Source organism: Lissotriton vulgaris, chromosome 2_1, assembly GCF_964263255.1.
Source record: "Lissotriton vulgaris chromosome 2_1, aLisVul1.2, whole genome shotgun sequence".
Taxonomy (NCBI): domain Eukaryota; kingdom Metazoa; phylum Chordata; class Amphibia; order Caudata; family Salamandridae; genus Lissotriton; species Lissotriton vulgaris.
Genome location: NC_141687.1, coordinates 1,600,501,028 through 1,600,528,527, shown reverse-complemented (window position 1 = coordinate 1,600,528,527; position 27,500 = coordinate 1,600,501,028). Strand labels below are relative to the sequence as shown.

Below are 27,500 nucleotides of genomic sequence, written 5' to 3'. Positions count from 1 at the left end.
AAAGCGACAAGTTACATTGTGCCTGATCCATTTGGTCTCTTGTTTTGAGTTACTAACAGGCTGAATAGAAGTACATTTTTATGGGACATTTAAATTGTTGAAATTGAGACATTATCATAGTCAAGTGGAGGCATTTTTAGCAAGTTCATCCAAAATTCCAGAAGGAGAGATACTCAGCTCGTTGGCATGTAAAACAAACACAACTTACCGGAACTTCCGCTCAGGTTTGGTGCAATGTTCATGTTGATAGCTGTACATCACAATCACGGCCAGTCCTATGACTGGGCTTCTCTATCATGAGTTTCCTTTTAACTGTGGTGAGTTCTGGTCTGTAGATTCCTGCATTGTATCTGAAAGGATGAGGCCTCTTTAACTGTGGCGATTTAAGTGTTCGACATTGTTAGGGTCTAGTATTTGACAAAGAAGGCAGTAGGAGACATGAGTAAAACAGATCTATCCAAAACTGGCATTCCATGATGAGGTGTTGCATTGGTGTTATCCTTCTAGGGCAATCTTAACTTTGACATTATTTTACACTGACTGTGAGGGAGCTAACAGCTATGGGGTCATCCTGGCCTACAACCATCCGATGTTCATATGCGTGTTTTCCAGAAATGCTGTCCATTGCCCTGAGCTTTTGTGAAGGTACCCATTCGAGCAGCTCTTTCCACGTGGTTAACTTCACAATGCCACTGATCTCTGCTGTTGACTTAAACCACCCGGCTGGCATAAGCTTTTCCCCAAACAGTGTGGGTGGACCAATGCATTGCTTTGGCCACAAGTCAGAAATATTTTTATATCCTATATCACCCTAAATATTATTCTACCAAATTGTTTCAGCTGTTTCCAATGGGTTATTATGAATCTTCTGTGAGTCTGTGCTGGATGTAGTATCTTACTACGATCTAGGGTTGTGACTTAATTTGCTACGAGAATCTCCACAACCACATTGCCCCATCCTTTGTCGTTCACTGCTCCAAAAATGCACCATAGCTCAGTGATTAAAATGTACTTACAATCCTATCTGTCTGTCGACAGAGAATATGGTAAAAAGAAGCAACATTCAAGAATCATCACATTCCCGTACTTATAGTGGGTAACTCAACACTGAAATTATTCATTTTGGTGGCAAATCTCCAATTACACTTCTCCTTTCTTCAACACGTGTCAGCTACAATGAGGAAGGAAGTCCAGCAGAGATCTCCAGCATTACCAGTATCAAGCAAAACAAAAAAAAGAAAACAAGCTGTGTATTGCTTTCCCCTCACTTACAGTAACCTTATGATACGCGTGACTCTTTAGTACAAGAAATCACATGAGATGAGCAAAGGAAGAAACACACACAATAGCAACATTTATAGTCCAGAGCGGACTTCAGAAATACCTTGGCCTGAACCGAGAGGTGTTTTAAATTGCTGGCCTTCTTCCCTTTTTCATCTGTAATCATGTTAAATTTGTGTATAAATTAAATATTTTTGAATACAAAAAACTTGGGGCATATTACCAACAACTAGCGATAATTATCGCTATGTTGGCTTAGCGGCAATATTTTTATCGCCGAGCTGCGGCGATTTTTATCGCTTAGGAGCCTTGCTATTATCAAGGTTTATCTCCTAAGCGATAAAAATCGGCCAAAATGCATGAATATCGCTGAAAAGTCAGCGATATTCATGCATTACCGAGCTAATGCTCTTAGCCATGTTATCCACCTCCCATTGGATAACATGGCTAAGAACTGCTCCGGGGCAGGTGTTCGCTTTTGGAGATAATCGCGCTTAGCGCGAATATCTCCAAAATTTGGTAATAGGAGATAGCGATGTTAGCGACTGTTTCCAGTCGCTAACATCTTGGCACGCCCACTTTGCATGTCATTAGTGATGAATATCACTGACATGCAAAGTGGGGCCCAAGATGGTTGCTATCTCCTACTAGCTGTCGCTAACTGGTGTTAGCGACAGCTAGGTAATAGGGAGATAATTTTATCTCCGCTTTCTTGGCTTTTAAAGCCAAAAAAGCTGAGATAAACCCCCTTGATAATATGCCCCGTGTTTTTAAAGTCAGCAAGACGGTGTAGCTCCAAAATGATGAGGATCTCTGCAAGTCCCTGTGTTTATAACTTAATTTTAAAACTCTACCATTTTTGACCAGTCAGCTTATGCAATGCAAGCAAACATCTAAAGCTAAAAGCATAGCAACTGAAGCTGCTTGAAACTCCTGCCTACATGAGAGTAGAGTGAGGAAAACAGGTTCCCAACCATACTGAAAGAACTTTAACAGGAGAGCTAAGCTTTACGCCTCTTATGTTCACACAGACAGGTCTTCCCCAGCTGTTACGTACAAAGTAAATTCAGGCAAAGGAACTAAAGAGTGTCTGTGAGCTCTGAGGCCTCACAAACAAGAGATGGGATGTGTAAGCACAGCCCAAGCCTCTCCTGTGTTTACCATCACTTCCAGGAACAGGCCAGCGCTTCACAGGTACAAATAGCTCTGTTGCACTTCACTGCCTCCTGCAAAGAGAAAGTGTTTCTAATACTCCCCGGACCTGCTTTCCTGAAGCCTTTAAGTTGTCAGGAGCTAACACCTCTGCCAGTGACTGTTTGCGTGCCACAGGGTTTAAGGTAAATGTCTTCTTGTGTGCATCGCACAATTGGGTTCATTCAGATGGCCGAACAAAGCCATTTCATGGAGGCTTACAAGACCTTCCTTTGTTACATGACCAAGAATGCATTCTTGTTCTTGCAGTTTTCTTGATTTCTAACGTATTGTGTTTTCGCAAACGTTTGTTTATTTTTTTCTTTCTTTCTTTATTTTTTGTAGATGACATCAAGGATGATTATGACGCCTTGGGGCCAGAAGCCACCCTCCAGCCACCTGTAAACAATGGCACTGGTAAGGAACATTTCCTGTCTCCAGCAGAGGTCAGCTTCATGACCCCAAGCTCCTTTGTGAAATAATAGCATGTTTGGTTGTGCATGCTAGGAAACCTAAATGGTTAATACAATTGTGCTTCTGGCAGTTTGTGATTTTAGCATCGTTTATAATAATCACAAATAAATGACTGAATTGACCCTCGTGCTTTCTGTAAGGTAGTAACTGTGTGTTAAGAAGATAGTTCAAATTTGACTGTAAAAAAAAGTACTGTTCTTTCTTTAAAGTAGAATGTTGTGCTTTCTTGGATTTGTTGTTCTCTTCAGCAGTCTTATTCCTACTTTTCCTTTCTCTTGTTGCCCCGCTTACATTTTGCCCAGATGTTTCATTTTTCAGAATACAATGTGAGTACCTTAATCTTAAGATATGTATTTTCCATTTATCATCACCACCAGTGAAGTTCATCTGTGGTGTTTATGTTGTGGTTGCAGTTCGAATGTGTGCACGTATTGACTGCTTTTCGCTGTAGCAGAGCAGCCAAGGCAGTAAGCATTTATTGTGCACATTTCCAATGTCTTGATTATTAGGTGGCACCTCTGTCAATCACATGGCATAACTGTATAGTTCAAATTTAGTATCTTTTTTTAATGAAAAGGTTAGGGAGTAGATCAATGGAGTGATGCCGTTGGTATCCAGCAGATTAACCAATAACTACTTTTGCTGTTCTTAGAGCTTCTGAGAATCTCATTTTAATGTTAGTTCGTGATTTATTGACTAAACTTTAGAAGAAATACATTTATTTCCAATTTAAATGTGTCCCATTCAATTGAGGCAGTTTTAAAGATAAACAGTCTTCTGATACTTTGCAAGCCATCTGCTAACTTACAGAGTCAAACAAAAGGGGATGATGGACGGAGCGTATGAGCAAATCAAACACTCACCTCCAGTCAACTGATCTGGGTTTAATCCATCACCATTCTTTAGCTCACTCAGCCACCCCAGTTCAGACATGGTCATATGTAAATCAGTCTGACCCTGTGCCTCATGGGAACAGTCCAGCCCGAACTGCCAAGCCATGTCTTCCCTGGGCCGGAAACAAGCAGCCTGAGACCGGTTTCGGATTCATAATCCTCATCAGCCAGGCTATCTTGAATCCAGTGGCCAAGTTTCAGAGTCAGGCAGCCATCTTGGATCTTGAGACCAATAGACCAATATGCAACAGTTTGTAATTTGGTGACATACTTAAAGGTTTTGCTACCCTTCACAAAAATAATTGCGTACTCCCCAGGATTGTAGCCTAGGTACAACATTATATCAGCCCTTACTTCTCAGGCGTCCCCATCTTTACCCTTTGAGCCAGCAGAAATCACTTGACCTAGCAGGTCATTCCCTTCATCTATGAAAATAACATGATACAGAATAGTCATTCCAATGTTACAGTGATGTTGATATGGTCACATCAGGCTCTGTGCATAACAAGAACACTGAAAAAATTTGATTGTGTTGTAGCATTTTCCGTGCAAATATGGACTTGTTGTCCAACCATGTAATCCATAATCAGCTGCATAATTTGCAGATTTCAACAAAAAGAACGTTTCTAGCTCAAATGGGCAAACGTCATTAAAATTGCTGAACACTGGGTGCAATGCAGCACCAGACACTTTCAGAACATTAAGGGGGCCATTAGAAGTCCGCCCGTCATCCTACCAGTGATCTGGACCACCCGCCATAAGTGTGGGGGTCCCGTGTCCAGCATTGGGATGCGCCCGCCACAGTGGGGGCACATCCAGCATTCTAACCATTGTGGCGGACGGTGCACTCAGCACCGCCCGCCACAATGGCAGGAAGGCATGCTGTGCACTTCAATGCACAGCATGGCAGGCACCACATGCTGCCTGCCATGCTGTGCATGGAACTGCTGGGGGGTACCATAGGTACCCCCCATGTGCACCCCCACCCCTCGGAGTCCTTGGGGACCCGCAACGGGCCCCCACAAGCAATTCCTGCCTGCCGCCGCCACGGAAAGGCATCTGCAACAGCCCATCCTAATATGGCTGTCAGTGTCTGATAGACACCGCCAACATATAAACCGTTTTCCGCCCCGGCCGCAAGGCGACCGGGGAGGAAAAGCGGTTTCCGTCCGCCGCGGTCCCCCCCGCCATAGTAATATGGCGGGGGGAAATGGGTGGCGGGCGGGCAAGGATGTCGGTCAGATTGCCACTGCCGGCATGGCGGTGGCGATTCACCCGACATCCTAATGGGCCCCTACGTTTGTAACCATCAACGGTTGATTTCTAGAATCATCTGCAATCAGCTGTTTAGAGCTGGGAGAATATTGCACAGATACCGTAATATCATTGACTGTGGCAAATGATTTTAGGGATAAAAGTTGGAGCGGCCCGTTCAGGTAAGAGTGGTGAGGCCGGGTTGGGGAGGGTGGTATTTTGACAGACAACCAGGGAAAATCAATTATTTATTTAATTTCCCCTTTTGGTCGTCTGTCAAATCCCCCCCTCCCTCCCCAACCCGGCCTCACCGCTCTTACCTGCAAGGGCCGCTCCTGGATAGGAGGAAACAAAAACTACAAGTACTTAAAAGTAAGTCACAGGGGGTGGATACATTCATTTCTTCCTCATCATTTTTTTTGTTTCGCTAGCAACAAAAAATTCATGTCTACATCACATCCACTATCTCAAAGCTGAAGTTATGGGGTCTCTCAGAGTTTAGAAATATTACAGTTATGTTGCATTTCTTTTTAACAACTGCTATGTTAATTCCTAAGGAAATTAACAGTGGCACATGTACACATTAAATATGAAGGGTATTTTAATCTTATGTAAAAGTGTTTTTAATAGAAAGACATGTCGCAAACTTGCTGCGTGTTTTGCACTTCCTTGCCACATAGTTTAGTCAGGCCTGCTGTACAATGTGGTCCACCACTGCCACATTATCCCAGTGACCTCACTTATAGCTTAAGCTTGTACCTTTCAGAAGAAAAATTTCGAAGTTCTATTTTGCTTTTTCAAAAAGCACTTAACAGATAGTCCTTGAACTTGGCCATTTGTGCTCAAAAGCACTGGCAATGTTTCCTTCTAGTTCATGACGAAAGAATCGGTTGGCCATGCTTCATTTAAATGTGAAGATGCCAGGTGCAGCAAAGTGGACAGGAAGTGTCCGGCTGTTCTCCATCCCTGTGGTACTGTAATGTTAACGGTCTCTGAGTCAGCTTCAAGAAAACCATGTTTATGCCTGCTTAAAAGTGGTTGTCATGTGATCTCATTTTTATTGCTCTTTCTGAATAGATTAGAGACGTACCAACTAGGCCATTAAAGTAGGTTTAATCTACAAGTGGTTTAAGATTCATTTGTCATCGAAATTAATTAGAAAGTCCATGGTTTGATTTGTAGCCATTTTTGGCAGGAGAACATAGCACCCGCCAAGTACCCATTCATATCAGTATTAGCAGTGTGTTGTGGCACTGATTGAAATGGTGCAACTGGCCCTCCCTTCACTGTATCCTTTGTATGCCAGACCATAACTACTCTAAGAGTACAATTGCAGCAATCTATTGGGTGATGAGTTGTGTCCTCATGTTCAGCTTGCTTTCCTTTGTAGTCAAGAATAACCACTGCACGACTGACTTTGAGGACTACTTTGTCAAAAGGAAAATGGAGGACGGGGACAACCACGGGGTTAGCATTGCAGAGTACCTGCAGCGCAGCGACACCGCCATCATCTACCCAGAAGCCCCCGAAGAGCTATGTCGCCTTGGCACGCCAGAGGCCAACGGGCAAGAAGAAAATGGTAAGGTTGTAATTCATTTTTAGCCACCGCCCTGACCCCTTGCAGCTGTTGCAATTATAAATGCACTACGCGCCTGGGTGTTTACCTTCGCATTTCAAGAACAGCTGCACAGGCATGGAATTCCACGGGCAAACTTTCCAATAATCTCCGCGAGTTGAGCCTGCGAGTTCCTCACATTTTCTGCCACACTTACAGGACGACTAAAAAATGTACGCGTTACAATTTTCCTGTCAGCATATGGGTGTTTCTCTCCTAAAAGGGAGCACAGTAAAATTTAAACTTGATGTTCAAACAGAACTGAACTTGTCATGACTTCAGCTGTTGACTGCAGCAATTTACATTAGTGTTCATAACATCATATACATAGTAAAACACATCCACACAAATTATAAGGCCATTAAAACACCATGGTAAAGATCTTGGTGAGGGGAAAAAGGGCATAATGTGTCCTAACTTCTGGAGAGTGGCACAGATGCATTTTCCCAAAAAAACAGAGTATCCGGTGATTTGCGTAAGCCTGTCTGGGTTATGGTAGGGATGGTGTGTGGGGAGGGAGAGCACTCTGAGATGATGGCACTCTAGGGTAACAGATTGCACTGATTCCTGTCATGCCGTGCTGGGCAGTAAGCCCATTAGCTGCCATTGATTCACTGACCTTTGGCCTGAGCTCCTCTTTCCTGTCTCCTGGCTACAGACCTGCCACCTGGAACTCCAGATGCTTTTGCCCAACTGCTGACCTGCCCCTACTGCGACCGGGGCTACAAGCGCTTGACATCACTCAAGGAGCACATCAAGTACCGCCACGAGAAGAACGAAGAGAACTTCGCCTGCCCCCTCTGCAGCTACTCGTTCGCCTACCGCACCCAGCTCGAGCGGCATATGGTGACACACAAGCCGGGAAGAGATCAGGTGGGGGGCTCGCTTTAAGTGATTTCTGCCTAGAATAACCCCGTAGAGAAACTATATTGCTTTGATTGGCAATCATTATTAATTTTTCATGGCATTTTGAAGATGCAGATCTTTTAATGGTAATAGCTTTAATTGAGGTCTAAATGATTTTTTGATGGTCTCTTCTAATATGATTTAATAGTCTTATGTTCACGATCGAGTGAGTGTGTTAATTTCTAATTGGGAAATTTTATTTGCACTTTAACTTGACTAAGGTTTTCGTTTTCATGTTACTCAAAAATGGTTGTTCTAATTGTACAGTATTCAACATCCCATCAAATTTAATAGCATTTTCAACTAATTTTGCGCATGTGATTTCTAAGTCACTGCAAAGGCGTTTCCCATTTATTTTCCTATGAGCCGTTTGCCACGCTTAGATGACAGAACCGGGTTTCTTAAGTATATGTATGTATGGCTTACATTATCTCTAGCTTAATAATATTAGGATATTGCAAGCCACAGACGAGTCCTGTGATCATAAACATTCACAAGACACCCATTTGTGGACCTTTATTAGTTCACAGACCTCATTAATAACTTGACAACTGTGAATATGTATCTCTTGCACAAGTATTCTTTTCATATATACCCTGCTTCACACTTAGCAAAATACAGAAGTTATGAACTAGAAACCATTGCAATAATTCTGCCACTAGATGACGCTATAAAGACAAGGTACCAATCGATGAGCCTGGCAGGTGCTGGCTGCCGCCATTTTCTATCTGTTCTCCTTTTCCAGTACTACGTGGGAGTGATATAGTACTGTTTATGGCCTTTGGGTTATGTTTGCTGTGACGTCACTCTAACTCCACTGTGTTTGTCATAGGTCTTTCACTATCACGCCCTTTGATTTTGTATATGCTGCCAATATAACTGAGCGTGCACACTTATAAGTGTGAAAAACACCACGTAGACGGGCAGAGCTGTACAGCACTAACATTCCCAAAAATATGTAATAGTATTTTGATTCTGAAAATGAATCTATCATGTGTGGCTGTTAGTCACAGTTATTTTGGGATGTCTTGAGTGGTATGTGCTCAAACCAGGGCTCTGTACTACATAAAAAAAAATCTTAATTTCAACAGTTTTTCTAGTTTTATATGCAAGTATCCCAACGCACAAACAGCTTCTTTGCATTCATCGTGTCAGAAAACAGTATATTTTCCTTGAAATGGTTGCAGCTGTCTGGATACACTTCCACCTTCCCTCGCTTGAAATTGACATGCAAGAGTGCAGTGATGCTGGCGCATTATGAATGGGAGCTTTGGTGTTGAAAAGTCCCCCTCATTTGCTCATGGCATTTACAATTAGTAAATTAAAATGATTGTATCATATTAACAGTGGCACAACTAAAGTTTATGGTCGTCTCCGAGGGCCGTGGGGGGAGAGAAAGCAGCTGTTGCTGTTTGTTTATGCAACTCAGCAACATATGAGCGCCGGTCCCTCAATGGCGCTCGGCGGGCTGGGCTCGGCTTGATCTTTGAAGGTTGCTGCTGTTTGAACAAACCTCCCTGTGTCCTGTGTGACACCATCTGTCTCACCAGGAATGTGGGAAGATTCAGCACACCCTAACAGTTGTCACACCGTTTCTCCGCTGTCTTTCTCGGAGAGGCTTTTGTGCCACTGCTGGTGACCCCTACCTTTCGGGAAAGGGTTGTCGTTTGCGCGTGCAAAATTCACATTTCAGTTGTTATTTACAAAAAAAACAAGCAAATGGGTTGTTTGTGGCACCGCCAGGAGAATGTATGCTTCTCTGAGCCTTGCATCGCCCTGCTTTGTGTCCCTTTTCTCTGTCGTGTGTGTCAGCAACAGACCTTCCTCCGATCAGTATGATATGAAAGTATGAAGTTTTTAAGGTATCACATGAAATGTGCTTTTTTCCGTTGTGTGTGCGCGTCTGAGTTCATTTAAAATGTCTCTGAGTGGCCTTCCGCAGAGACTTGGCATATTGAAGCAACACATGCCATTGCTGGAGGAAAAAAAATTGGGGTCTCATTCTGATTGTTCTGTTCTTGCATAATTTGTGAAATTATATCTCCGAGCCCTACCTGCAATTAGAGACTCAAATTTGACAAACATTTTTTGGGTTATTTGTGAAGATTCCCAGGGGTGGCATTTGCTGACAGTTGATTAGTTAATGTCACTGCAATGACGTATGTCACGTTATCGTCTGCAATGTTGCCCATCAGAGTGCTGGTAGATCACAGGTTCAAAGTTCCATCTCAGCCTTTCATCTTTTTTGAGGATGTAAAACGTGTAACATTGAGATGGGTTATAATAATGTCTATTGCCCAAACATCCGCAATAAGGTTGAGGAGTGCACTATCCATTATTATGAATTATTTTATACGAGAAAACGTCAGGGGCATATTTACTAAACCGTCACACACATCAGTGTACCAAACAAAGTTGCTGAGCTGCATGAACAGGAGAAAGCTGAGCAGCACCATATCTACTAAGCTATTTTGCTCTTTAGCTCGCTAAATGCGCCAATGCAGGCCCCCTTGCAACATGGCAGCAGCGGCTGGTGCAGGTAAGAGAGGTGGGGCGGGTCGATAGATGACGGAATAGGGAAAATGCAATACTAAAATAAATAAAACCACTTACCTTGTGTTCACCGCATCACCGACTCGCAATGGATCACATTACATGCATTTTGATTTTCATTGGCAATTGTGAATCGTAATGAACATTTGTGCATCATGAACCACTACTTTTCATTCACAAAGTCAGCTGGCTTGGCGAATCCAAAGTCTTGTCTACTTGAGGCATAAAGATTTGTTTCCCTGAACATAGAAATGGATGTTCATCCTTGAAAATATAACGTTTCATTGAAGCAAATGAAAACTTCCAAGTAGAAAACTGGAATAGCATTTTGGTTTGTGGTTTTAATGTATTAAGCTTTAATATTGTACCTACTTATGTTATTATCTAGGGGAACACTTTGAGTCTTGTAGACATCACATGGCTTTTCCTTTCTAACTAAAAGATCAGTCCTGTTTGCATAAGTTCACGTCGAAACTTCTCTGTCTTATAGCACCAAATTCTGACCCAAGCAGTGAGCAACCGAAAGTTCAAATGCACGGAGTGTGGCAAAGCCTTCAAATACAAGCACCATCTGAAAGAACACCTGCGGATTCACAGTGGTGAGTTACTGATGAACTTTATAGAAGGGTTACATTGAGCGCCTCTGACTCTGATATCCACCCCACCCTCATCAAAGTCAGTAAATAACAGTCAAAAACCCAATTTGATCTTTCGGTTAGAGAGTAACTTCTCAAACCGTATTTATTATCACAATCATAAATTCAAAACACTACACATAGGGACAGTTATTAACCATTTTTTATAAAATCTTTTGCACCCAATGCATAGTAAGCTAAACATCAACTTACCTACCATCCGGTTCCTCCTTGAGCATCAAAGCATTTTTGTGAACTCCAGGTTTACTTCCTCAACGGATAGACCTGGCACCGTTACCCCTTCCAAGCCTGAGAACAAGCCCCACTTAAAAAAAGCCTCATGTGTGAGAAACTTCCAACCCTGGGAGCAAAAGAGATCCAATTTTATTCAAAACCAGGTTCTATTCCATATGTTAGAGGAATATTTCCCCAGAGAAACACCCCTGAGGTATCCCTAGCACCTGCTGGAGAGATGGGATAAATTGTCTCTCGGTGCAGCCCGCATTCTCCACCACCCCAAAACGCCACTAAAGTTTGAGCAATCACCAGGAATGAAAGGCCAGTAGGGCTGCGGAAGAGAGTGACCTGCCCCCAGTAAAAGTTTAAAAATGCTTCAAGCAGCTCCTTTGAGGTCCTCATAAAACTTGTATTCTATGGGTTTTTATTGAGCAGATCCATCCTCCTGGCATACCTTTCTTGAAAAATCCCTGTCCTTTGTAGTTTCTCAAGTCACATCTTTAATGTCAGAGCCATAGTTGTTTGCCAACCTTGTAATATCAGTGATCTAGCTACTGCTAAAGATGCTGTGATAATTGTCCAGCCGCGAAGTTCGTCCAGATACCTTATAAAGGACCAGTTTTGCTTCTGGCTTTATTGTAGCTGAACACCCTTGCTTAATGCTTGAAAAATCACCTCCCAAAATTGTGACGGCTTGGGACTCAAAAAAGATATGCAATCCATCCTCTTTTCTGCCTTGGGCACATCTAAAACATTTATTGGGGATGGATAAATACATTTTATGAATTACCATGGGGTATAGTATGCCACCCACCATGATAGAAAGCTCATTCTCTTAAAGTTAGCTGCTCTGAGGGATTTATAAGCTCATATCAAAATATGTTCCCATTCTCCAGCTGACAGCTGGCACTCTGTCTCCTGTTCAACCTTTTTCAGATGATCCTCAATCAGCGTGAAATCTGTGTATTTCTGAAGGGAGCGATACCAGTTCCCTATCCCCATCAGTTGAGTTTTATACCATAATGTTATCAATGCCTCCTGAGAGTGATTCATTTCTTACTTTTGAATTTCATTAGCTACTCATAACCTTTAATGTGAATGAAGCTATGGTCCATCCCCACCCATTGGTAAATTTCTTCTGAGTTTGCTATCCTGGTCCCTAAATAATCACCCAGCTTCCGATACCCCCGAGAGTCCCACTGTCTACATACTGTGTTGATAACACTAATCCTATCCCCTGACATTCATCCAGCCTTAACAGATGATGACATGAAGGGACTTGTCTAGCTAAAAAAACTCATCACTATCTAATTAATTTACACTAGCACCTTAAAACTAGTTCTTTTCAGCAATCTTGCCATCTTTAAAAATACTGGATGGTTGCCTACGCTCTCCAAACTGATATTCTATGTGGGATATTTCTAATGTGATACCAAAGTGACCAGAAGTGTCCCCTCCAACAATGAGCTCACCCTGCCCTAATACAACAAAGGACAAATAGTATCACCTAGAAAACAGTGCAGCCACAAAAAGACCACGCTTTGTCTCATACCCCTTTTATTGGGTTGCAACATTGACTATACCATAGCTTCAGAACTCCTTCTTAAAATGCCTATAAGAAAGAGATGGAAGAGTTGGGAGAGAAGAAATCCCTCAGCTCTCTCTCTGAAGGGGCTGATTATCGTGGGGAATGGAGGCAGTGGCGTGGTGAAGAAAATGGCAGCCACAAAAAGACCACGCTTTGTCTCATACCCCTTTTATTGGGTGGTACACTTTCGCCCACATACACCCTACCTCCTGTGAGCCCACACAACACAACATGGGTACAAGATGTAAGGTACCAGACCAAATCAAAGGATGTCTGCTATCCACTACCATGCCATCTTATGTCCCCTGTCCTTCTGCAACCTCTATATTGGAGGGTCTCATCATTCTGGTGGATGCCTTGAAAAAGTGTGCTTATTTGCATTTTGTTTATTGAATAAAGTTTTAAATATTGTTTAAAGTTCTTCTCCTATCTCTTGTTTGCATGGAGGGGGGTTAAAGTATGTGCCCCGACACTTTTGTCTGAGATCACTCAGTCTAATCTAGCTATAACCACTGTGTGCTCTGATGTTTTGCAAAATGAACAGCTCTTAAAAGCAGTTTGCATAAGTGTCCACGTGCTGTTAGGCAAAATCTTTGTTTATGATAAATTTGAATTCCTCATTGTGTAAGATCCACCTGAGAAATGTAGGAGCTAAGGGACTATGTTTGTGGCATAAATATGTTTGTTCTGAAGGCACAGAATTACCAAATGAGAGGTAGGGACTCAGATATGGTCCCACTATCTTTATCCGCTCCTCGGGCCAAGTTCATTTAAAAGAACTCTGTATTGAGAACTCACAGGATGAACACATGCTCAGTATTCATTCTAGTTTGTGCAGGTTCCTACCAAATGTGTTGTTCCTTAATTAAGATGTAACAAACTAGTCCGCAGTCCAAATCTCTAAGAAGACTAGGTTATAACTTGGTATAACATTGATCTTAAATTGCGGGATTCCAGAACTGTAGAAGTAGACTCCCATCTTCAATAAATTCCTAACACTGATAAGTTGAACAATGAGCTAATTAGTACATTTGTATCTTGAAAGTAGTTTGTTGGTTATATTTCTGTCCCAGAATCTAAACAACTTTGATAAAGAAAGGCCCAAAGAATGTGTGGGATTTGAGTTCTTTTGTTAGCAGGTTGAAGTATTGGCCACTTTCATGGTATGTTTTTGGTGCTTTTGTTTTAGTGCATACCTGTTCAAACAAAATTCAGACTGGTGTCGATGTACCTTTGCCCTGCAATACATTTACTTTAAATATTTCTTATCATTTTAGGTGAAAAGCCCTATGAATGCCCAAACTGCAAGAAGCGTTTTTCTCATTCGGGCTCCTACAGTTCACACATCAGCAGCAAGAAATGCATCGGCTTAATCTCCGTAAATGGCAGGATAAGAAACAATATGAAGACAGGTTCTTCTCCAAACTCTCTGTCTTCCTCTCCCACGAATTCAGCAATTACACAGCTGCGACACAAGTTAGAAAATGGAAAACCACTTAATATGTCTGATCAGCCAGGCTTACTAAATATTAAAACTGAACCACTAGATTTTAATGACTATAAACTTCTAATGGCTGCCGCACATGGGTTTAACGGGCCAAGTCATTTTATGAATGGCGGACTTGGGGCAACTAGTCCATTGGGAGTTCATGCTTCTGCACAAAGTCCAATGCAGCACTTAAATATTGGAATGGAATCACAACTACTTGGGTACCCAGCCATAAACAGTAATTTGCGTGAGGTGCAGAAGGTCCTACAAATTGTGGACAATACAGTTTCTAGGCAGAAAATGGACTGCAAGTCTGATGAGATCTCAAAGCTCAAAGGCTATCATATGAAGGAACCAGGATCGCAAGCAGATGAACAAGGGGTTACTTCTCCTGGTATTCCACCAGTTGGTCTTCCTGTTGTAAGTCATAATGGTGCCACCAAAAGTATAATTGACTATACATTGGAGAAGGTCAATGAAGCCAAAGCTTGTCTGCAGAGTTTGACAACAGACTCAAGGAGGCAGCTGAGTAATATGAAGAAGGAAAAGTTACGCACTCTAATGGATCTGGTAAGTGAAGACAAGATGTTAGAGAATCATAACATATCCACTCCATTTTCTTGCCAGTTTTGTAAAGAAAGCTTTCAAGGCCCCATTCCCTTGCACCAGCATGAACGCTACCTTTGTAAGATGAACGAGGAGATTAAAGCAGTCCTTCAACCTCATGAAAACATGCTTCTTAACAAACCGGGAATGTTTGCTGACAAACAGGCCATTCTTTTGTCATCGGTACTTTCTGAGAAAGGAATGACTAGCCCCGTCAACCCATATAAGGACCACATGTCTGTACTTAAAGCGTATTATGCTATGAATATGGAACCCAACTCAGATGAACTACTGAAAATTTCCATTGCTGTTGGTCTTCCTCAGGAATTTGTGAAGGAATGGTTTGAACAAAGAAAAATGTACCAGTATGCAAGTTCCAGGTCACCTTCACTGGAAAGATCCAGTGCTGATATGGGTCTGACTAGCACCAACCATACTCCCACAAAAGACTGTTTGTCAGACAGATCTCCCGTTAAACCTATGGATTCTATAACCTCGCCCTCTCTAGCTGAACTCCATCATCGTGTCACACATTGTGATACACCTCTCAGGCTAACAAAAATGAATCACTTTAACAGTATTAAGCCAGTTGTTGAAAAATTGGACCACTCCAGGAGCAATACTCCATCTCCTTTAAATCTTTCTTCCACATCTTCTAAAAACTCCCATAGTAGTTCTTACACTCCGAACAGTTTTTCTTCTGAGGAGCTTCAGGCTGAGCCTTTGGACTTGACTGTACCAAAACAAATGAAGGAACCCAAAAGTATTATTGCCACAAAAAGCAAAACAAAACCCAATAACATCAGCATGGACCATAATTTTGTTTCCTCGTCATCTGAAACTTCAGATGAGCCACTGAACTTGACATACATCAAGAAAGAGTATTGCCATTCAAATAATCTGGACAAAAGCACTAATCACCTTTTTGGTATGAACCCTTTTAGTGCCAAATCATTGTACTCACTTCCTCCACAAAGCGCTTTCCCCCCAGGTGCTTTCATGCCCCCAGTCCAGACTGGTATTCCTGGGCTGCGACCCTACCCAGGACTCGATCACATGAACTTCCTACCACATATGGCCTATACCTACCAAACGGGAGCGGCTGCTTTTGCTGATATGCAGCAAAGGAGGAAATACCAGAGGAAACAAGGATTTCAGGTATGCTAGCTTATTCCTTGCAGTTAGAGGTCACATGTCTGCTCTCTCGGCATCGAGAATGTTCTTTTGGTGTCAGACAAAAGTATTTTATTGATATTTCTCAAAACCTTCAAGCATAATGTCGCATACTGTAAGCATGCATTTGTTTTTGCCCCAATCACTAGGAATACAAACTGAGTGTTTAAAAAATCATCTTTTCCTATCACATTTGGTGATGTAAGAGGAAAACTGCACAAGAAACTATACATTTCTGAGGTCGTCTTACAATTATGTGTTTGTCAACAGGGTCTGACTATCCTAAATGGCAATCAGACAGAGACCAACGTGCTGGCCTGATAGGTTAGTGTGTGGTCTGTGTTCTTGGCTGTTTGGGGGCCTGTTACATGGCCTGCTTGGCCAGTTTTTACTGTTGATGTCCCTGATATTAAAACTAACATTGTAAACCGACATCCATGCTGTCTTATGTACCTTGCAAAACAGTTATTCAGCGGTTCTTTACAAGTTCAAAACTCACCCAGTTTGCAAAAAATTGGGCACTTTTTTAGCTTTCTAATTCATTATTTGTGGCCACTTTTTTTTGGGTGCCCGGGTGTATTTTGTGCCTGACCCGGTTTGTCAGTACTAAACTGTTACACACTCTAGGCAGTGCTACCAAACCTGCATTTGTTATCATTGTACTGAATTACTTCGAACTAATCCTGAACGAGTTGAGTAAATGTTTTATATTATATCTTTTTATATATGTAGTATACTTTTATGGCTTCACTATGTCGGCGAAATAACGTTATTTTGACTGACTTAAGTATTATGGAGGATGTCACACAAAAACTGTATTCTAGCTAGCCTACTTTTATGTTTGAGGGATTACGTATTGCAACTGAAAGGTTTAACTATATGGAATAATGAAATATTCTGACATGGTGATGAGTATTGGAACGAACCCTAATGTGGTGAGTTGTTCACCAGCGTCACAAGCATTAAGTAGTGCAGCTATTTCTAATACAATGCAATGAAATATAATACAGTAAAGCTTTATTTGCATAATGCGGGTTTGCAAGTGTCGCCAGTGACTGCTGGTTAGGATGCTTTGTGTCTCAAATAAATGTGCTACCTGATAAACTTCCATGAAAATTATGCAGCTCTCTTCGAACACAGGCAGAAAAAAATCAGTATATCAGTTGTTCACTTGGGACATTTAGGGATGAGAATCTGAGAAGTATTTGCAGCTTCTTGAGAATGTGAGGGGAGGCATCTGCTCAGAGGGGTAATAGGTATGCAGAATATATCCTCTCAATCAAGTTAGTATTCTATTTTATTGACTGGGCCCCAGGACCCTTTAAGAAGTTGCATTTCTATTGATGCAAAAGTAATTCACCCATCACTGCCTGCTGACACTGGGGGCAGGTGTGGGTATACAGATGCAAATTTGTGGAAGAATGCTCTTCCTCTCAGTGTCACCAGCGTAGAGGGGGCAGGGCGCCACTGCTCCTTCACATGGTTCAGAAAAAATGCTTCTTGCTTCACATAAAACAAACGAAATGTTTACGGTCCTTGGTTAAACCTTGAGAGAATTATCTGAGAGCACAGACATGTTAAACAACTGGGCAGCAGCATCTGCAGGTGTAGATAAAATCAACATGTCCAAAAAGAGGAGTGAGAGCGGGGGGCATATTCAGAAATAGCCACACTAACTATCCATTGAATGTTGATGCGTTTTTTTGCATTAAACATGGCCTCTGCCCGAGGGCAGCCATTTTTGCTTGTGTGGTGTAGCGCTTAAGAGGTCTCTGGATTATGTTCCATGGTCTTTTGTAATCTGTAGACACACACAAGTATGCACACGTACATATTTAGTATATACATGGATTTCATACAGATTAAAAGCTGGCGTGTTTTTTCAAGGCAACTAGTTTTAGGCACAACTGGGAAAAATGCTGTGACTAGGGAGAACAATCATAACAAGCACAGCAGCTTAAACTTGGCTTAAAACGTTGATGTTACTATCACATGTCCATTGTCTTTCCAGCATTGCACAACGGATTTTAAACAGGGTTTTCTTGTTTTGTAGCCTAACACAGAATCATGGCCTCCAAAAAGGACCCAATTAGCATTTAAATGATTTTAATTTAGAATGCTTTTATGGTGCGGGTCAATTTGCGGATATTAAACAAAAATGAAATAGTGTGGGACATCTCTGTTTAAAAATTGTGAATGTTAGGGTGTCTTTTCTAAGCATGGGGTGATCAAATGTTTTAGCTTATGCTGGTTACCATGTGAAGCACTCTGTTCTTGCAAGACTGCTGTGAAGCAGTTTATGACACTTTTGCTTTAACAGCGCCATCAAATAAACTACAAGTTTTAAAATCTCTAAAGCCTTCTAATGCTCTTTTGGCGTCTGTGGCAATGTAGTCTTTGTCATTCGTTTGCAAGCAACAGTATGTTTCAGGTAGCAATGCTTTACCAAATATAAAGTTTACAAAGGTTCAAAGTGATCAAATTTCAATAGTCTTTACTTTCTCTGTTTATCTAGTTCATTTTTGTCTGAAGCAAAAATATGCATACCGATTATTTGTCGCACCAAATGTCGCCCCATTTAGTCATCAGAAATGCTTTGTTGTTATTAATGAGCACTCATGATGGTCTGTGGGCTTAGGGGTTGCTGCTGAGATCTGGGTGTAGCTTGCACGTCGCAGGCAGAGCTGAGTCATAAGTTCATCCTTAAAGTGTTTGTTATAACAAATCTCAGAGCTGGATTACCATTACACCTGTTGTCTGTCTACTGTCAGGCAACAGAACTGCAGAGGAAAGAGTTCTACAGATACAAATGCTAGTATTTATTAAATATCAAAATATAAATCAAACCATAAATTGATGCAAATTAAAGATGTGTCCAGCATTACTAATATTTCCTTTCCCCTGGAATGCCCTGTCCTACTTGGCACTACAACATGCTGCAAAATGGCACTACCAAAGGTTTACTTGCCCCTCCCCCAACCCCGCCACCCTGAACAAGGAGTTCAATGTATTATAAATCAGATGGACAGTGTAAAAATATTTGACTATCATGTGAAACATCGGCATATACTTCCTAGTTAATGCCTATGGAAATCCACACAAACAAAAAACACGGTGGTTCTTGCAAACTCTGCATTGGACACCCTAAAGAGCATCTTGAGAAGCGACACGCACAACCTGCACTGTTTTGAAAACGATTACGGAGTCTCCCTGTTACTGTGTCTGCTGCTGCCTAATGAATGCTTTGCCGCAAGTCTCATCAAAAGAATATATGGTTAAATTTTATTGTATTATAAAGTCCTTTTAAGTCACTTGGGTGTTAAAAGGGGCTACCTAATGGTTTTGCTCATTACTTGGTGGTCGATCATCATTCATGGCCAAAGGTGACTCCATTATCAGCCACTTGAGTTGTACCACAACCTACTGGGCCCACTGCACGTCTAGCACTCCTTTTTATTTTATCCTTCTATAGTTCATTAAAGGTGATTTTATGTGTAAGGCTTTCTTCTCTCTGAACCACAGGGGTGGCAATTTTACTCATGTAGAGCATGTTGGCAGGGTCTAAGTACTCACCCAGAAAAACCCTCAACACTGAATGTTTTGCTTCTGCCAAGTTCCAGGCATGGGTAGAAACCTTGTTGCAATCTTTTATCATTCTTAATCTGCAGGTAATTTAGAAAGTCATGTAAAAAAATCTCACCTCAAAAATCGGATTTTTCCTTTACCGTTGCTCCATTTAGACAAAATATGAGTGTGGTGTCATTTAGTAGACCTGTACTTTTACAAAATATCTAACAATTGTAAAAGTTGCATAAGTCCGCCCTTCCAAGTTGATTTAAAAACAAAACCCTTATGAAATAGTACACCTATCGTTTAGCGAGCACTTTCTGATGGTGTATTAAAAAGTGCACTGTTCGATGTCACATCGACAAGAACTGCATTGTTCTACAAATGCCAGCACAGCCCTTTATCGTTGCCACATATGAACCTGCCTATGCTATCTCTGACTTTCTCAATGTCTTTCTATCATGCTATATCTTTAACTTTCAGGGAAATATCTTCTTACAGTTAGTATATTTGTAGAATGATCGAGATTTTGGGTACAATCCACCAAATCTATCAATGCGCATGACTCACTGTGCCAGGTATAGAGAGGGTATGCATAGGGACAGTTTCAACAATACCTGGATCCACGCAGCACCAGCCCCATCATGAAAATCCATTAGTGCCTTAATTTCTTGGCATCTTATTCATCTATCATGAGTGTGAAAGTCATACCCTTTTACACAATAGTATTCTAGGTAGACCCGCAGTTTCATTGCAGTTGCTGTGTTGTTAGTGATGTAGTATCACTAATGCACTTATGTAGTATTCTATTGTACTTAACATCTGCCTCCTATTGTAAATGTATTTCAGCCCACTAAATCTTCTACAATATTAATTAGCCTGAAAGTAGCCGAAGAAAACTAATATGTTTGGTAGAAGTACATAGAAATGTATTCCTTCATGCAAGTAGTTTGAACTCCCCTTAAATCAAGACAAAATAATATCAAGAAATTTAATAATTTACTGATCCACATTCATTATTGCTTGTTGCTCTAGGCTGTTTTAACATAGATAGAACATTGATAAAATGTGTTATTAATATTTCCCATTCCAAATTACAAAATTAAATATAAAACTATTCCTTAAGGGCTGTCTTCAGTAGACATGCACTTAAACGGATTGCATAATAATACCGATTTGCACCTAAATATAAAATTCAATTAAAATAGATTTCCTCAGATTTAAAATCATTTAACTTTGGAAAGTGGATAAATACCTTCCTTCTGATATTATTTGTGTAGTGCAATGCAGTGAAACACAAAATGCTTTTAACTTTATATAAATCATGCCACTCAATATTGCCTCCAGGCCCATAAGTATGCTTACTTATAGTAAATTGTACTTATCATATTTCAGTCTGTGCATGCATAGCTGTAAAAGCATACATTATTTGGCTGATTGATAGAAGAGGGAATTCACTTTTGTAAATAGGTGCATGATTCGCTTACACCTATCATGGTCATCATTTATATGTGGTGATTCACAAAAATTCCACCTCTTTCAGTGCCTAAATTACACTGTATATTGTGCTTTTCTAAGTGCATTGGCATACATCACAGATATCACATACTTATGCCAGTTAACCAATACTTATTTTGTCGCACTGTATCAAGTGCCCTCAATGCAAAGGATTATGACATCTGTTTAATTCTTCCATTTCCTGCCATGAACTTTTTTCCCCCAAAAAGTTTTTACTCCATATCTCTATTTTTAAAAAGCAGCTTTTGAAAATCTGTAAATGTTTTTACTTTTTTTATGAATGTTTTTCAATAAAATGTTTTATTCCAAATCTCTTTTTTCTAAAAGCATCTGTTCCACTCATTCGCTGTTGTTTACGCCTGGTGTTTTCAGATGTAAGATATATATTCATATAATTATAAGAAATTCATTAAAACAATGTTTGCAAATAGCCATAATGTTATGACTGTATGGCTATTCATTTTATGTAAACTACATACCTTTGACTGGTAAATCAAAATGCACTTGCGAAGTGACACCATTGCAACCTTTTTTCAGAACTATGTGTGCGCATTGCATGCTTCAGCCTCACACCGTCTGTACATATTGCCTATCTTTTCAATTTTATAACCAGACAAGTGTTGTGAATTGAAATTCAAAAGAATAGTGATTCATTGTCATGGCATTAGTGCGCCCCAAAAACCATCAAACTTTTTATTCATTTAATTGTTTTTATTTGCATCAATTCATCCAAAGGATGCTGCTGTGCACCAATTATAAACACCATACACGTGTAAATAGTACATGTCAGAGTTAAGAACCAGAAGCATAGTACACTGCTGGAAAAACAACATTCAACCAAATTGCAACCCAGTTCCCAAATATTAGTCATGGTTAAAATAAAATGGGGTAAAAATGGTCTGAATGGTGAGTGTAGGCGAAGTGGTTAACAAAAGAACATAAAAAGATAAAGGTGCCTCCTGAATATCCAGACTGCTGGTGTGGCAGAAGAAGCAGCTCTACCAGTCTGGTGGATTGTCAGTCTGAGTTTGCTGCTATATTTGTGGTTGTATTTCCACCTGCGGCAGCTCACATTTCCATGGTGGGAGCTGTCATGGGTGAAAGCTAATGTCAGCTTTTCTTCAGCTTTCATGGCACTCAGCTGCTCTCTCCGGTGACATTCCTCCACCACCATGAGCCTGTCCCACAGCATCACCCTAGTGTGTCTCTGGCTCCCATGTCTATATCCACCTCTGTGTCTCTGGACTACATATCTGGTCCCCTCCTCTTGATGCTGGTCCCATGTGTCCTTTCCCACTCTTACTCTGCTCCTGTTGCCTCTGAAATCCCCTCCTACATGTAACTCCACAACCATTTGCTGCTATCCATGGAAAATGTGGACATAGGAACATAGGCACATTTCAATGTGAAAGGTGTCCCTTACATTGTGGAACTTTTCTACCCACACTTTAGGGATACTTTGGTGCATCTTTCATAGAAGCGTACTAAAATTGGTAGCCCAATAGCAACTGTAAATTATGCATTCATCCTTTAAATCATTCACCGGACCTTCACCCTCAAACATAGCGTTCTACCGTATTTTTAATTTGGTGGTTGAAGGCAGGTAGGTAGTTGGTAATGCCTCTGTTTTTGCGTAATTCCTTTTAATGCCATTGCCCCCAATCAACAACTGGCTCAAGACAGAGTGGCATGATAACAGAAAACAAAGCAGAAAGTCTAAAAGGCCAGTTTTTAATGTGCATCTGATAAGCATCTATCAGAAAAATACAAGCATAATTTATAACTGCTTCCGAAGATTGTAAAAGGTAGTTAGGAGATAAGGGCAATCAAAGTTCAATTAATATATTGAAAACTAAAATGTAAATATTACCCTGTGTGTCTAGCACTATTTTCACAGATTTTTATACTTTAACTGTGCCTTTAGCCTGTCATGTTATTATAAATTAGGGAAATACGTTTTTAAGGTTCGTGCTCCATGTTTCTGAATGTTTGTTGCACACATCTTCTGATATAAAAAAACTTTTAAATGGTTATTTGCAACAGTCAACCTGAAATTGATTTAACGTTACTAATATAAACATTTTCAGCTTTTCTAAGTACTTAGCAACAAATAAAGTCGTTTTTAATTACTATAGAGCAGAAACCCAGTAATAACAACGTTTTTTAAATCGTAGGGAGATTTGCTTGATGGAACACCGGACTACATGTCAGGGCTGGATGACTTAACAGACTCTGACTCCTGTCTGTCCCGAAAGAAGATCAAGAAGACAGAAAGTGGCATGTATGCATGTGACTTGTGTGATAAGACATTCCAGAAAAGCAGTTCTCTTCTGCGGCACAAATATGAACACACAGGTAGGAGCAGTTCTTTCTCACGCCATTTTGTCAGTCATATCCTTCTCACACAGAAAATGTCTACTTCATGTTTTTGACCACATGGTTGAATATTTATTATTGTAATGCATGTAGCACCAATACGCATCAAGGCACATTAAAAACTCCCTCCTCCTTAAGGACGGCTCTCAGACTCTCTAAAGTTTGAACCAGTGGCGTAACAACAGACCCCCTAGCCCCTGCGGTGCTTGGGTACCCAGAGCACAGGGGGACCCCATCCACATTGTGCATGGATGGTGGCTGAGAGCTCCTGACTGTGTCTGGAGCTTGGGGGCTCCACTTTATGTACTTTGCACGGGGGCCTCAAGTTTCGTTACGCCACTGGTTTGAACATGGCTGGAAGAAATCTGAAATCAAATTGTGATTCAGAATCAAAAAAGTCAGAAACAAATGATGTATTTAATGAATGTACCATCGTTACTTTTCATGACAATAAGTTGTGTAGAATTGACGGTTGGATTTTTTAAATCTATGTATCAATGTAGGAATTGCATAAGTATTTAACATAGCCAGCTAAAATCTTGAGTAGTCAATAACAACTTCAGAATCAAAAAAACTTAAATCAAGTGGCAAGTCACTTGTTAATGTGGACAAGTGCAACTTACTCACCTTTCCTTTTTGAACTACAGAAGTTGTAGCAGGACTTTGTGATACATTGAAAAATTTCTCAGGTCCAAGAGCAGTAGCAGATGGACGTACCATTTGGAGGGTGCTCACTGTGATTCTCTAGCACCAGAAACACCATCTTCTGAGTGGAGGGAGTTCTGGTGTTGGAGATTCACATTTGAGCAGCTGCTGAGTGTTTGCTGTAGATAGTCCTGTGTAGCAGTGGGTAATTTGCTTTCGCTCAGGAACCAATGTTCTGACCTCAGTACATGAATATTGCCACCTAAATGAAGATTCCTTCCTGCGGGACTTCCTGCCCTTCGTGGCAGGGCATCACTCTGTAGGATATCATCAATTGCATGAGCCAGGCAACATACATTTTAGCTTCAGTGAAATCACATTATTATGAAGCCTGATGCACCTTTGTTAGTAAGAAGGCAAATGGGGTAACATTGTTAAGAACTGAATATATTTCCCTTTGTCCCTCTTGTAGACAATTATTAAATATTTAGGTTATGGAAATTTAGGTATGGTGCCATTTTATCACCAACGTGGCATCATGGCAACTAGAAAGCTACAGAGCTCAAAGTTTATAGCGTGTATTATTGGGCGAACATTAGAAATAGAGGAATAGTTAGCACTACCAGTGGTAGTTTGTCTACTGTGTATGGACACTTTTGAGGCATTCTTTCACAGAAAACTTTAAACAATTAAAAAAAAAACCTAACCCGCTTAGGACGATTAACCGATATTGAATGTAGACTGCAAAGAACACATAAATGAGGTAGGACTGGACATATGTGGATAAGTCACTGGTGCAAATTAAATCCATAATGGTGGTGTCGTTGGTCATGAGAAAGTAGGAGTTATGGGCAGCTTAGAAGGTAAATGGGTAGTTATTTATAGGGCTAGGCCTTGAAAATCCCTCAAGAACAGGCCACGTTTCAAGTACTTTTTGGTAAGCAGGCATTTTGCCTTATCACCTCTTGTGATGTCACTTGTTTCAGGCTAGCTCACTAAGCGGTCCTGGAGACATGATACACATTCTGTCCGTTTTCTTATACTTCCTGTAGACATTTGCTCGAGATATGTAAAAGAAAAGGGATATGTGTCTTATGTTTATCATTGTATGCTCTCTCCGTCCTATATACATCATATGTCAGTCCCAGAAAACACTTTGAGCATCACAGCCATTATCTTTGCAATTTGCTTGCATCCTTTTATCAGTACAATCTTATTGAAGGAATGTTTAATTTTGAAATCTAACTATATAATTGTGCGCTGACTTGGTTTCCTGTTTGTTTCTCTCTATGGGAATGTTTTCCAATCCCACATCCAGATTCGAGAACCAAAAGTAAAACGATGAATAATATACATGTAGGAATAGTAGAGAAGATTCAAAGCAACCTTTTGGACCAGATTGTTTGGTTCTATGACTCCCACAGTCCAAAGAAGACCTTGTCAGGTCTGAAATGTTGCCTTTCATTTTTTTCCTATTCCAATGTGTATCTAATTCATTGCTCTCTTTTATGTTTCTTCTTTCATGCTGACACCTTAGTTTTAGTATCACATTGATTCTGAAAGTGCATTTTGTCCTAAGCCTTGTTACAATTCAGTTTTACCAAATAGGCACTGCAGTATCTGAAATCGGGTGATTTATTTAGATGCTTCTAACAAATTAATATTTTAAACTACTTTCTGAAAAACATACTTAACCTGAAATATAGATTTCATATGCACTGTTTCACTTGGTGTCTTATGACAGTCGAACAGTCTGCAATGGCTATTTTTGATGTGCTCGTGCTATGAGCAGATGTGTTCTAGTGGTAAAGATGTTTATATAGCTTTCACATCTCTGTCTCTCCTGTCTGCTTAAAACTGGATTATCCTGTGTAGTTGAATGCACCCCACTGTGCCTCATTGCTCTTTTCTTCCAAAATTAGGAGTGCTTAGAAATGATGTGCTAAAAACTGAAATTTTTCTCTATTTAATTGTGAGCATTGCATTATAAATGGAGGACAATCTCGTTGTTTGAGCCATAAGTATATCACTACGCTGGTATTGACATTTTTAGTACTAGAATGCGCACTATATATATACATAAAACAAATTTCTTTGTGTGCACTGCATCACCAAATGCGATGCAGTGTGTGCAACGAAATTCGTTTTATTTATTTATATGTTTACTTACCTGTTAAACTCCGTAATCCATATATTACTACCCACCACCCTGCCCCTCCGCCTTCCCACGTCACCACCCTGCAGGAACTCCTACTGCCGACCGCGGCTGCCTATTGATCTCATGTAATAAAAAAATCATATAAGGTAAATGAAAAGCAGAACCCCAAAATCAATTGCTGGTTTATTGGAGGACTGCCATTTGCATTGACCTGAACACTAAATTACCCGTAATCCACAGATATACAATATGACCGCTACAGTAGATGTTTGCTATTACATAATGTGAATTGTACTCATGCAAAGAGTCGAAGGCAACAGGAAATATCTATCAATGGAGACGAAGGGCACATGACTCAAAGTCATCCTTGAAAATATATATTTGTTAAAATAGCATATACAGAGTATATCAAAGCCTTTCCGCAGTCCATGGTGCATGTATATGTGCAACTTGGGTTAGTAATAGTGCCTGTTCTTTCAAGTCTAATACTACATAATTAAGCTAGTAGCTAGTTTGTGCCAACTCCAATTTTTAAATTTCTCCTAAGTATTCCACATGTGAGCAAGGGACAATGATATATCTGACTAGGAATCGACTAGATGTGTTCAGGGATGTCACAGGTTTCAAATTGCCAGAGAATGTCTCATGCCATAAGGCGTTTTGTACTAAATTCAAATCTTTCAAATATGTCAAGAGTTGGGGCTGCCATTTTTTCTTGATTGTCTCAAGGGATGGACATTTCAGAAATGTTTAATATGATTTGTTCTTCCTGCCAAGTTGTGTTTTCTTAATGTCCATCTTTTTACATTTCATACAACTTTGCAATCGTTGACGTTTCTGGACTTCATCGTAATGATATCCACACTAATTCTTTTACTGTATTCTTGTGTTCCTCTTTTAGGGAAAAGACCACATCAGTGTCAAATTTGCAAGAAAGCGTTTAAACACAAGCATCACCTTATTGAGCATTCGCGACTGCACTCGGGCGAGAAGCCATACCAATGTGATAAATGTGGCAAGCGCTTCTCCCATTCTGGGTCTTACTCACAGCACATGAATCACAGATATTCCTACTGTAAGCGGGAGGCAGAGGAGAGGGAAGCAGCTGAAAGGGAAGCACGAGAGAAAGGCCACTTGGAACCCACAGAACTTTTATTGAACCGGGCCTATTTACAGAGCATTACTCCTCATGGGTACTCCGACTCAGAGGAGCGAGAGAGTATCCCAAGAGACGGGGAAAGTGAAAGAGAGCATGAGAAAGATGCAGAAGATGTGTATGAGAAGTTAGTTCGGCAGGATGTAGACGAGGAATTTGAGGAAGAGGAAGAAGAAAGTGAAAAT

At 40.7% G+C, this 27,500-nt stretch overlaps 1 protein-coding gene across 10 annotated transcripts in view; it reads left to right on the top strand.

Moving 5' to 3' along the window:
- ZEB2 (zinc finger E-box binding homeobox 2) overlaps positions 1–27,500 on the top strand; it is a 156,770-nt gene that overhangs the window by 126,787 nt on the left and 2,483 nt on the right. For 5 of the 10 annotated variants that reach the window (XM_086957481.1, XM_086957476.1, XM_086957472.1 and 2 more), the window contains 9 exons: positions 2,818–2,889; positions 3,249–3,272; positions 6,484–6,672; positions 7,367–7,581; positions 10,658–10,766; positions 13,905–15,880; positions 23,155–23,335; positions 25,320–25,445; positions 27,061–27,500. The exon at positions 27,061–27,500 is cut by the window's right edge and continues 2,483 nt beyond it. In XM_086957481.1, the coding sequence (XP_086813607.1) occupies positions 2,818–2,889; positions 3,249–3,272; positions 6,484–6,672; positions 7,367–7,581; positions 10,658–10,766; positions 13,905–15,880; positions 23,155–23,335; positions 25,320–25,445; positions 27,061–27,500 (3,332 nt within the window). The remainder of the gene's footprint in view (positions 1–2,817; positions 2,890–3,248; positions 3,273–6,483; positions 6,673–7,366; positions 7,582–10,657; positions 10,767–13,904; positions 15,881–23,154; positions 23,336–25,319; positions 25,446–27,060) is intronic. The other 5 variants (XM_086957477.1, XM_086957475.1, XM_086957480.1 and 2 more) reach the window with 3 other exon arrangements.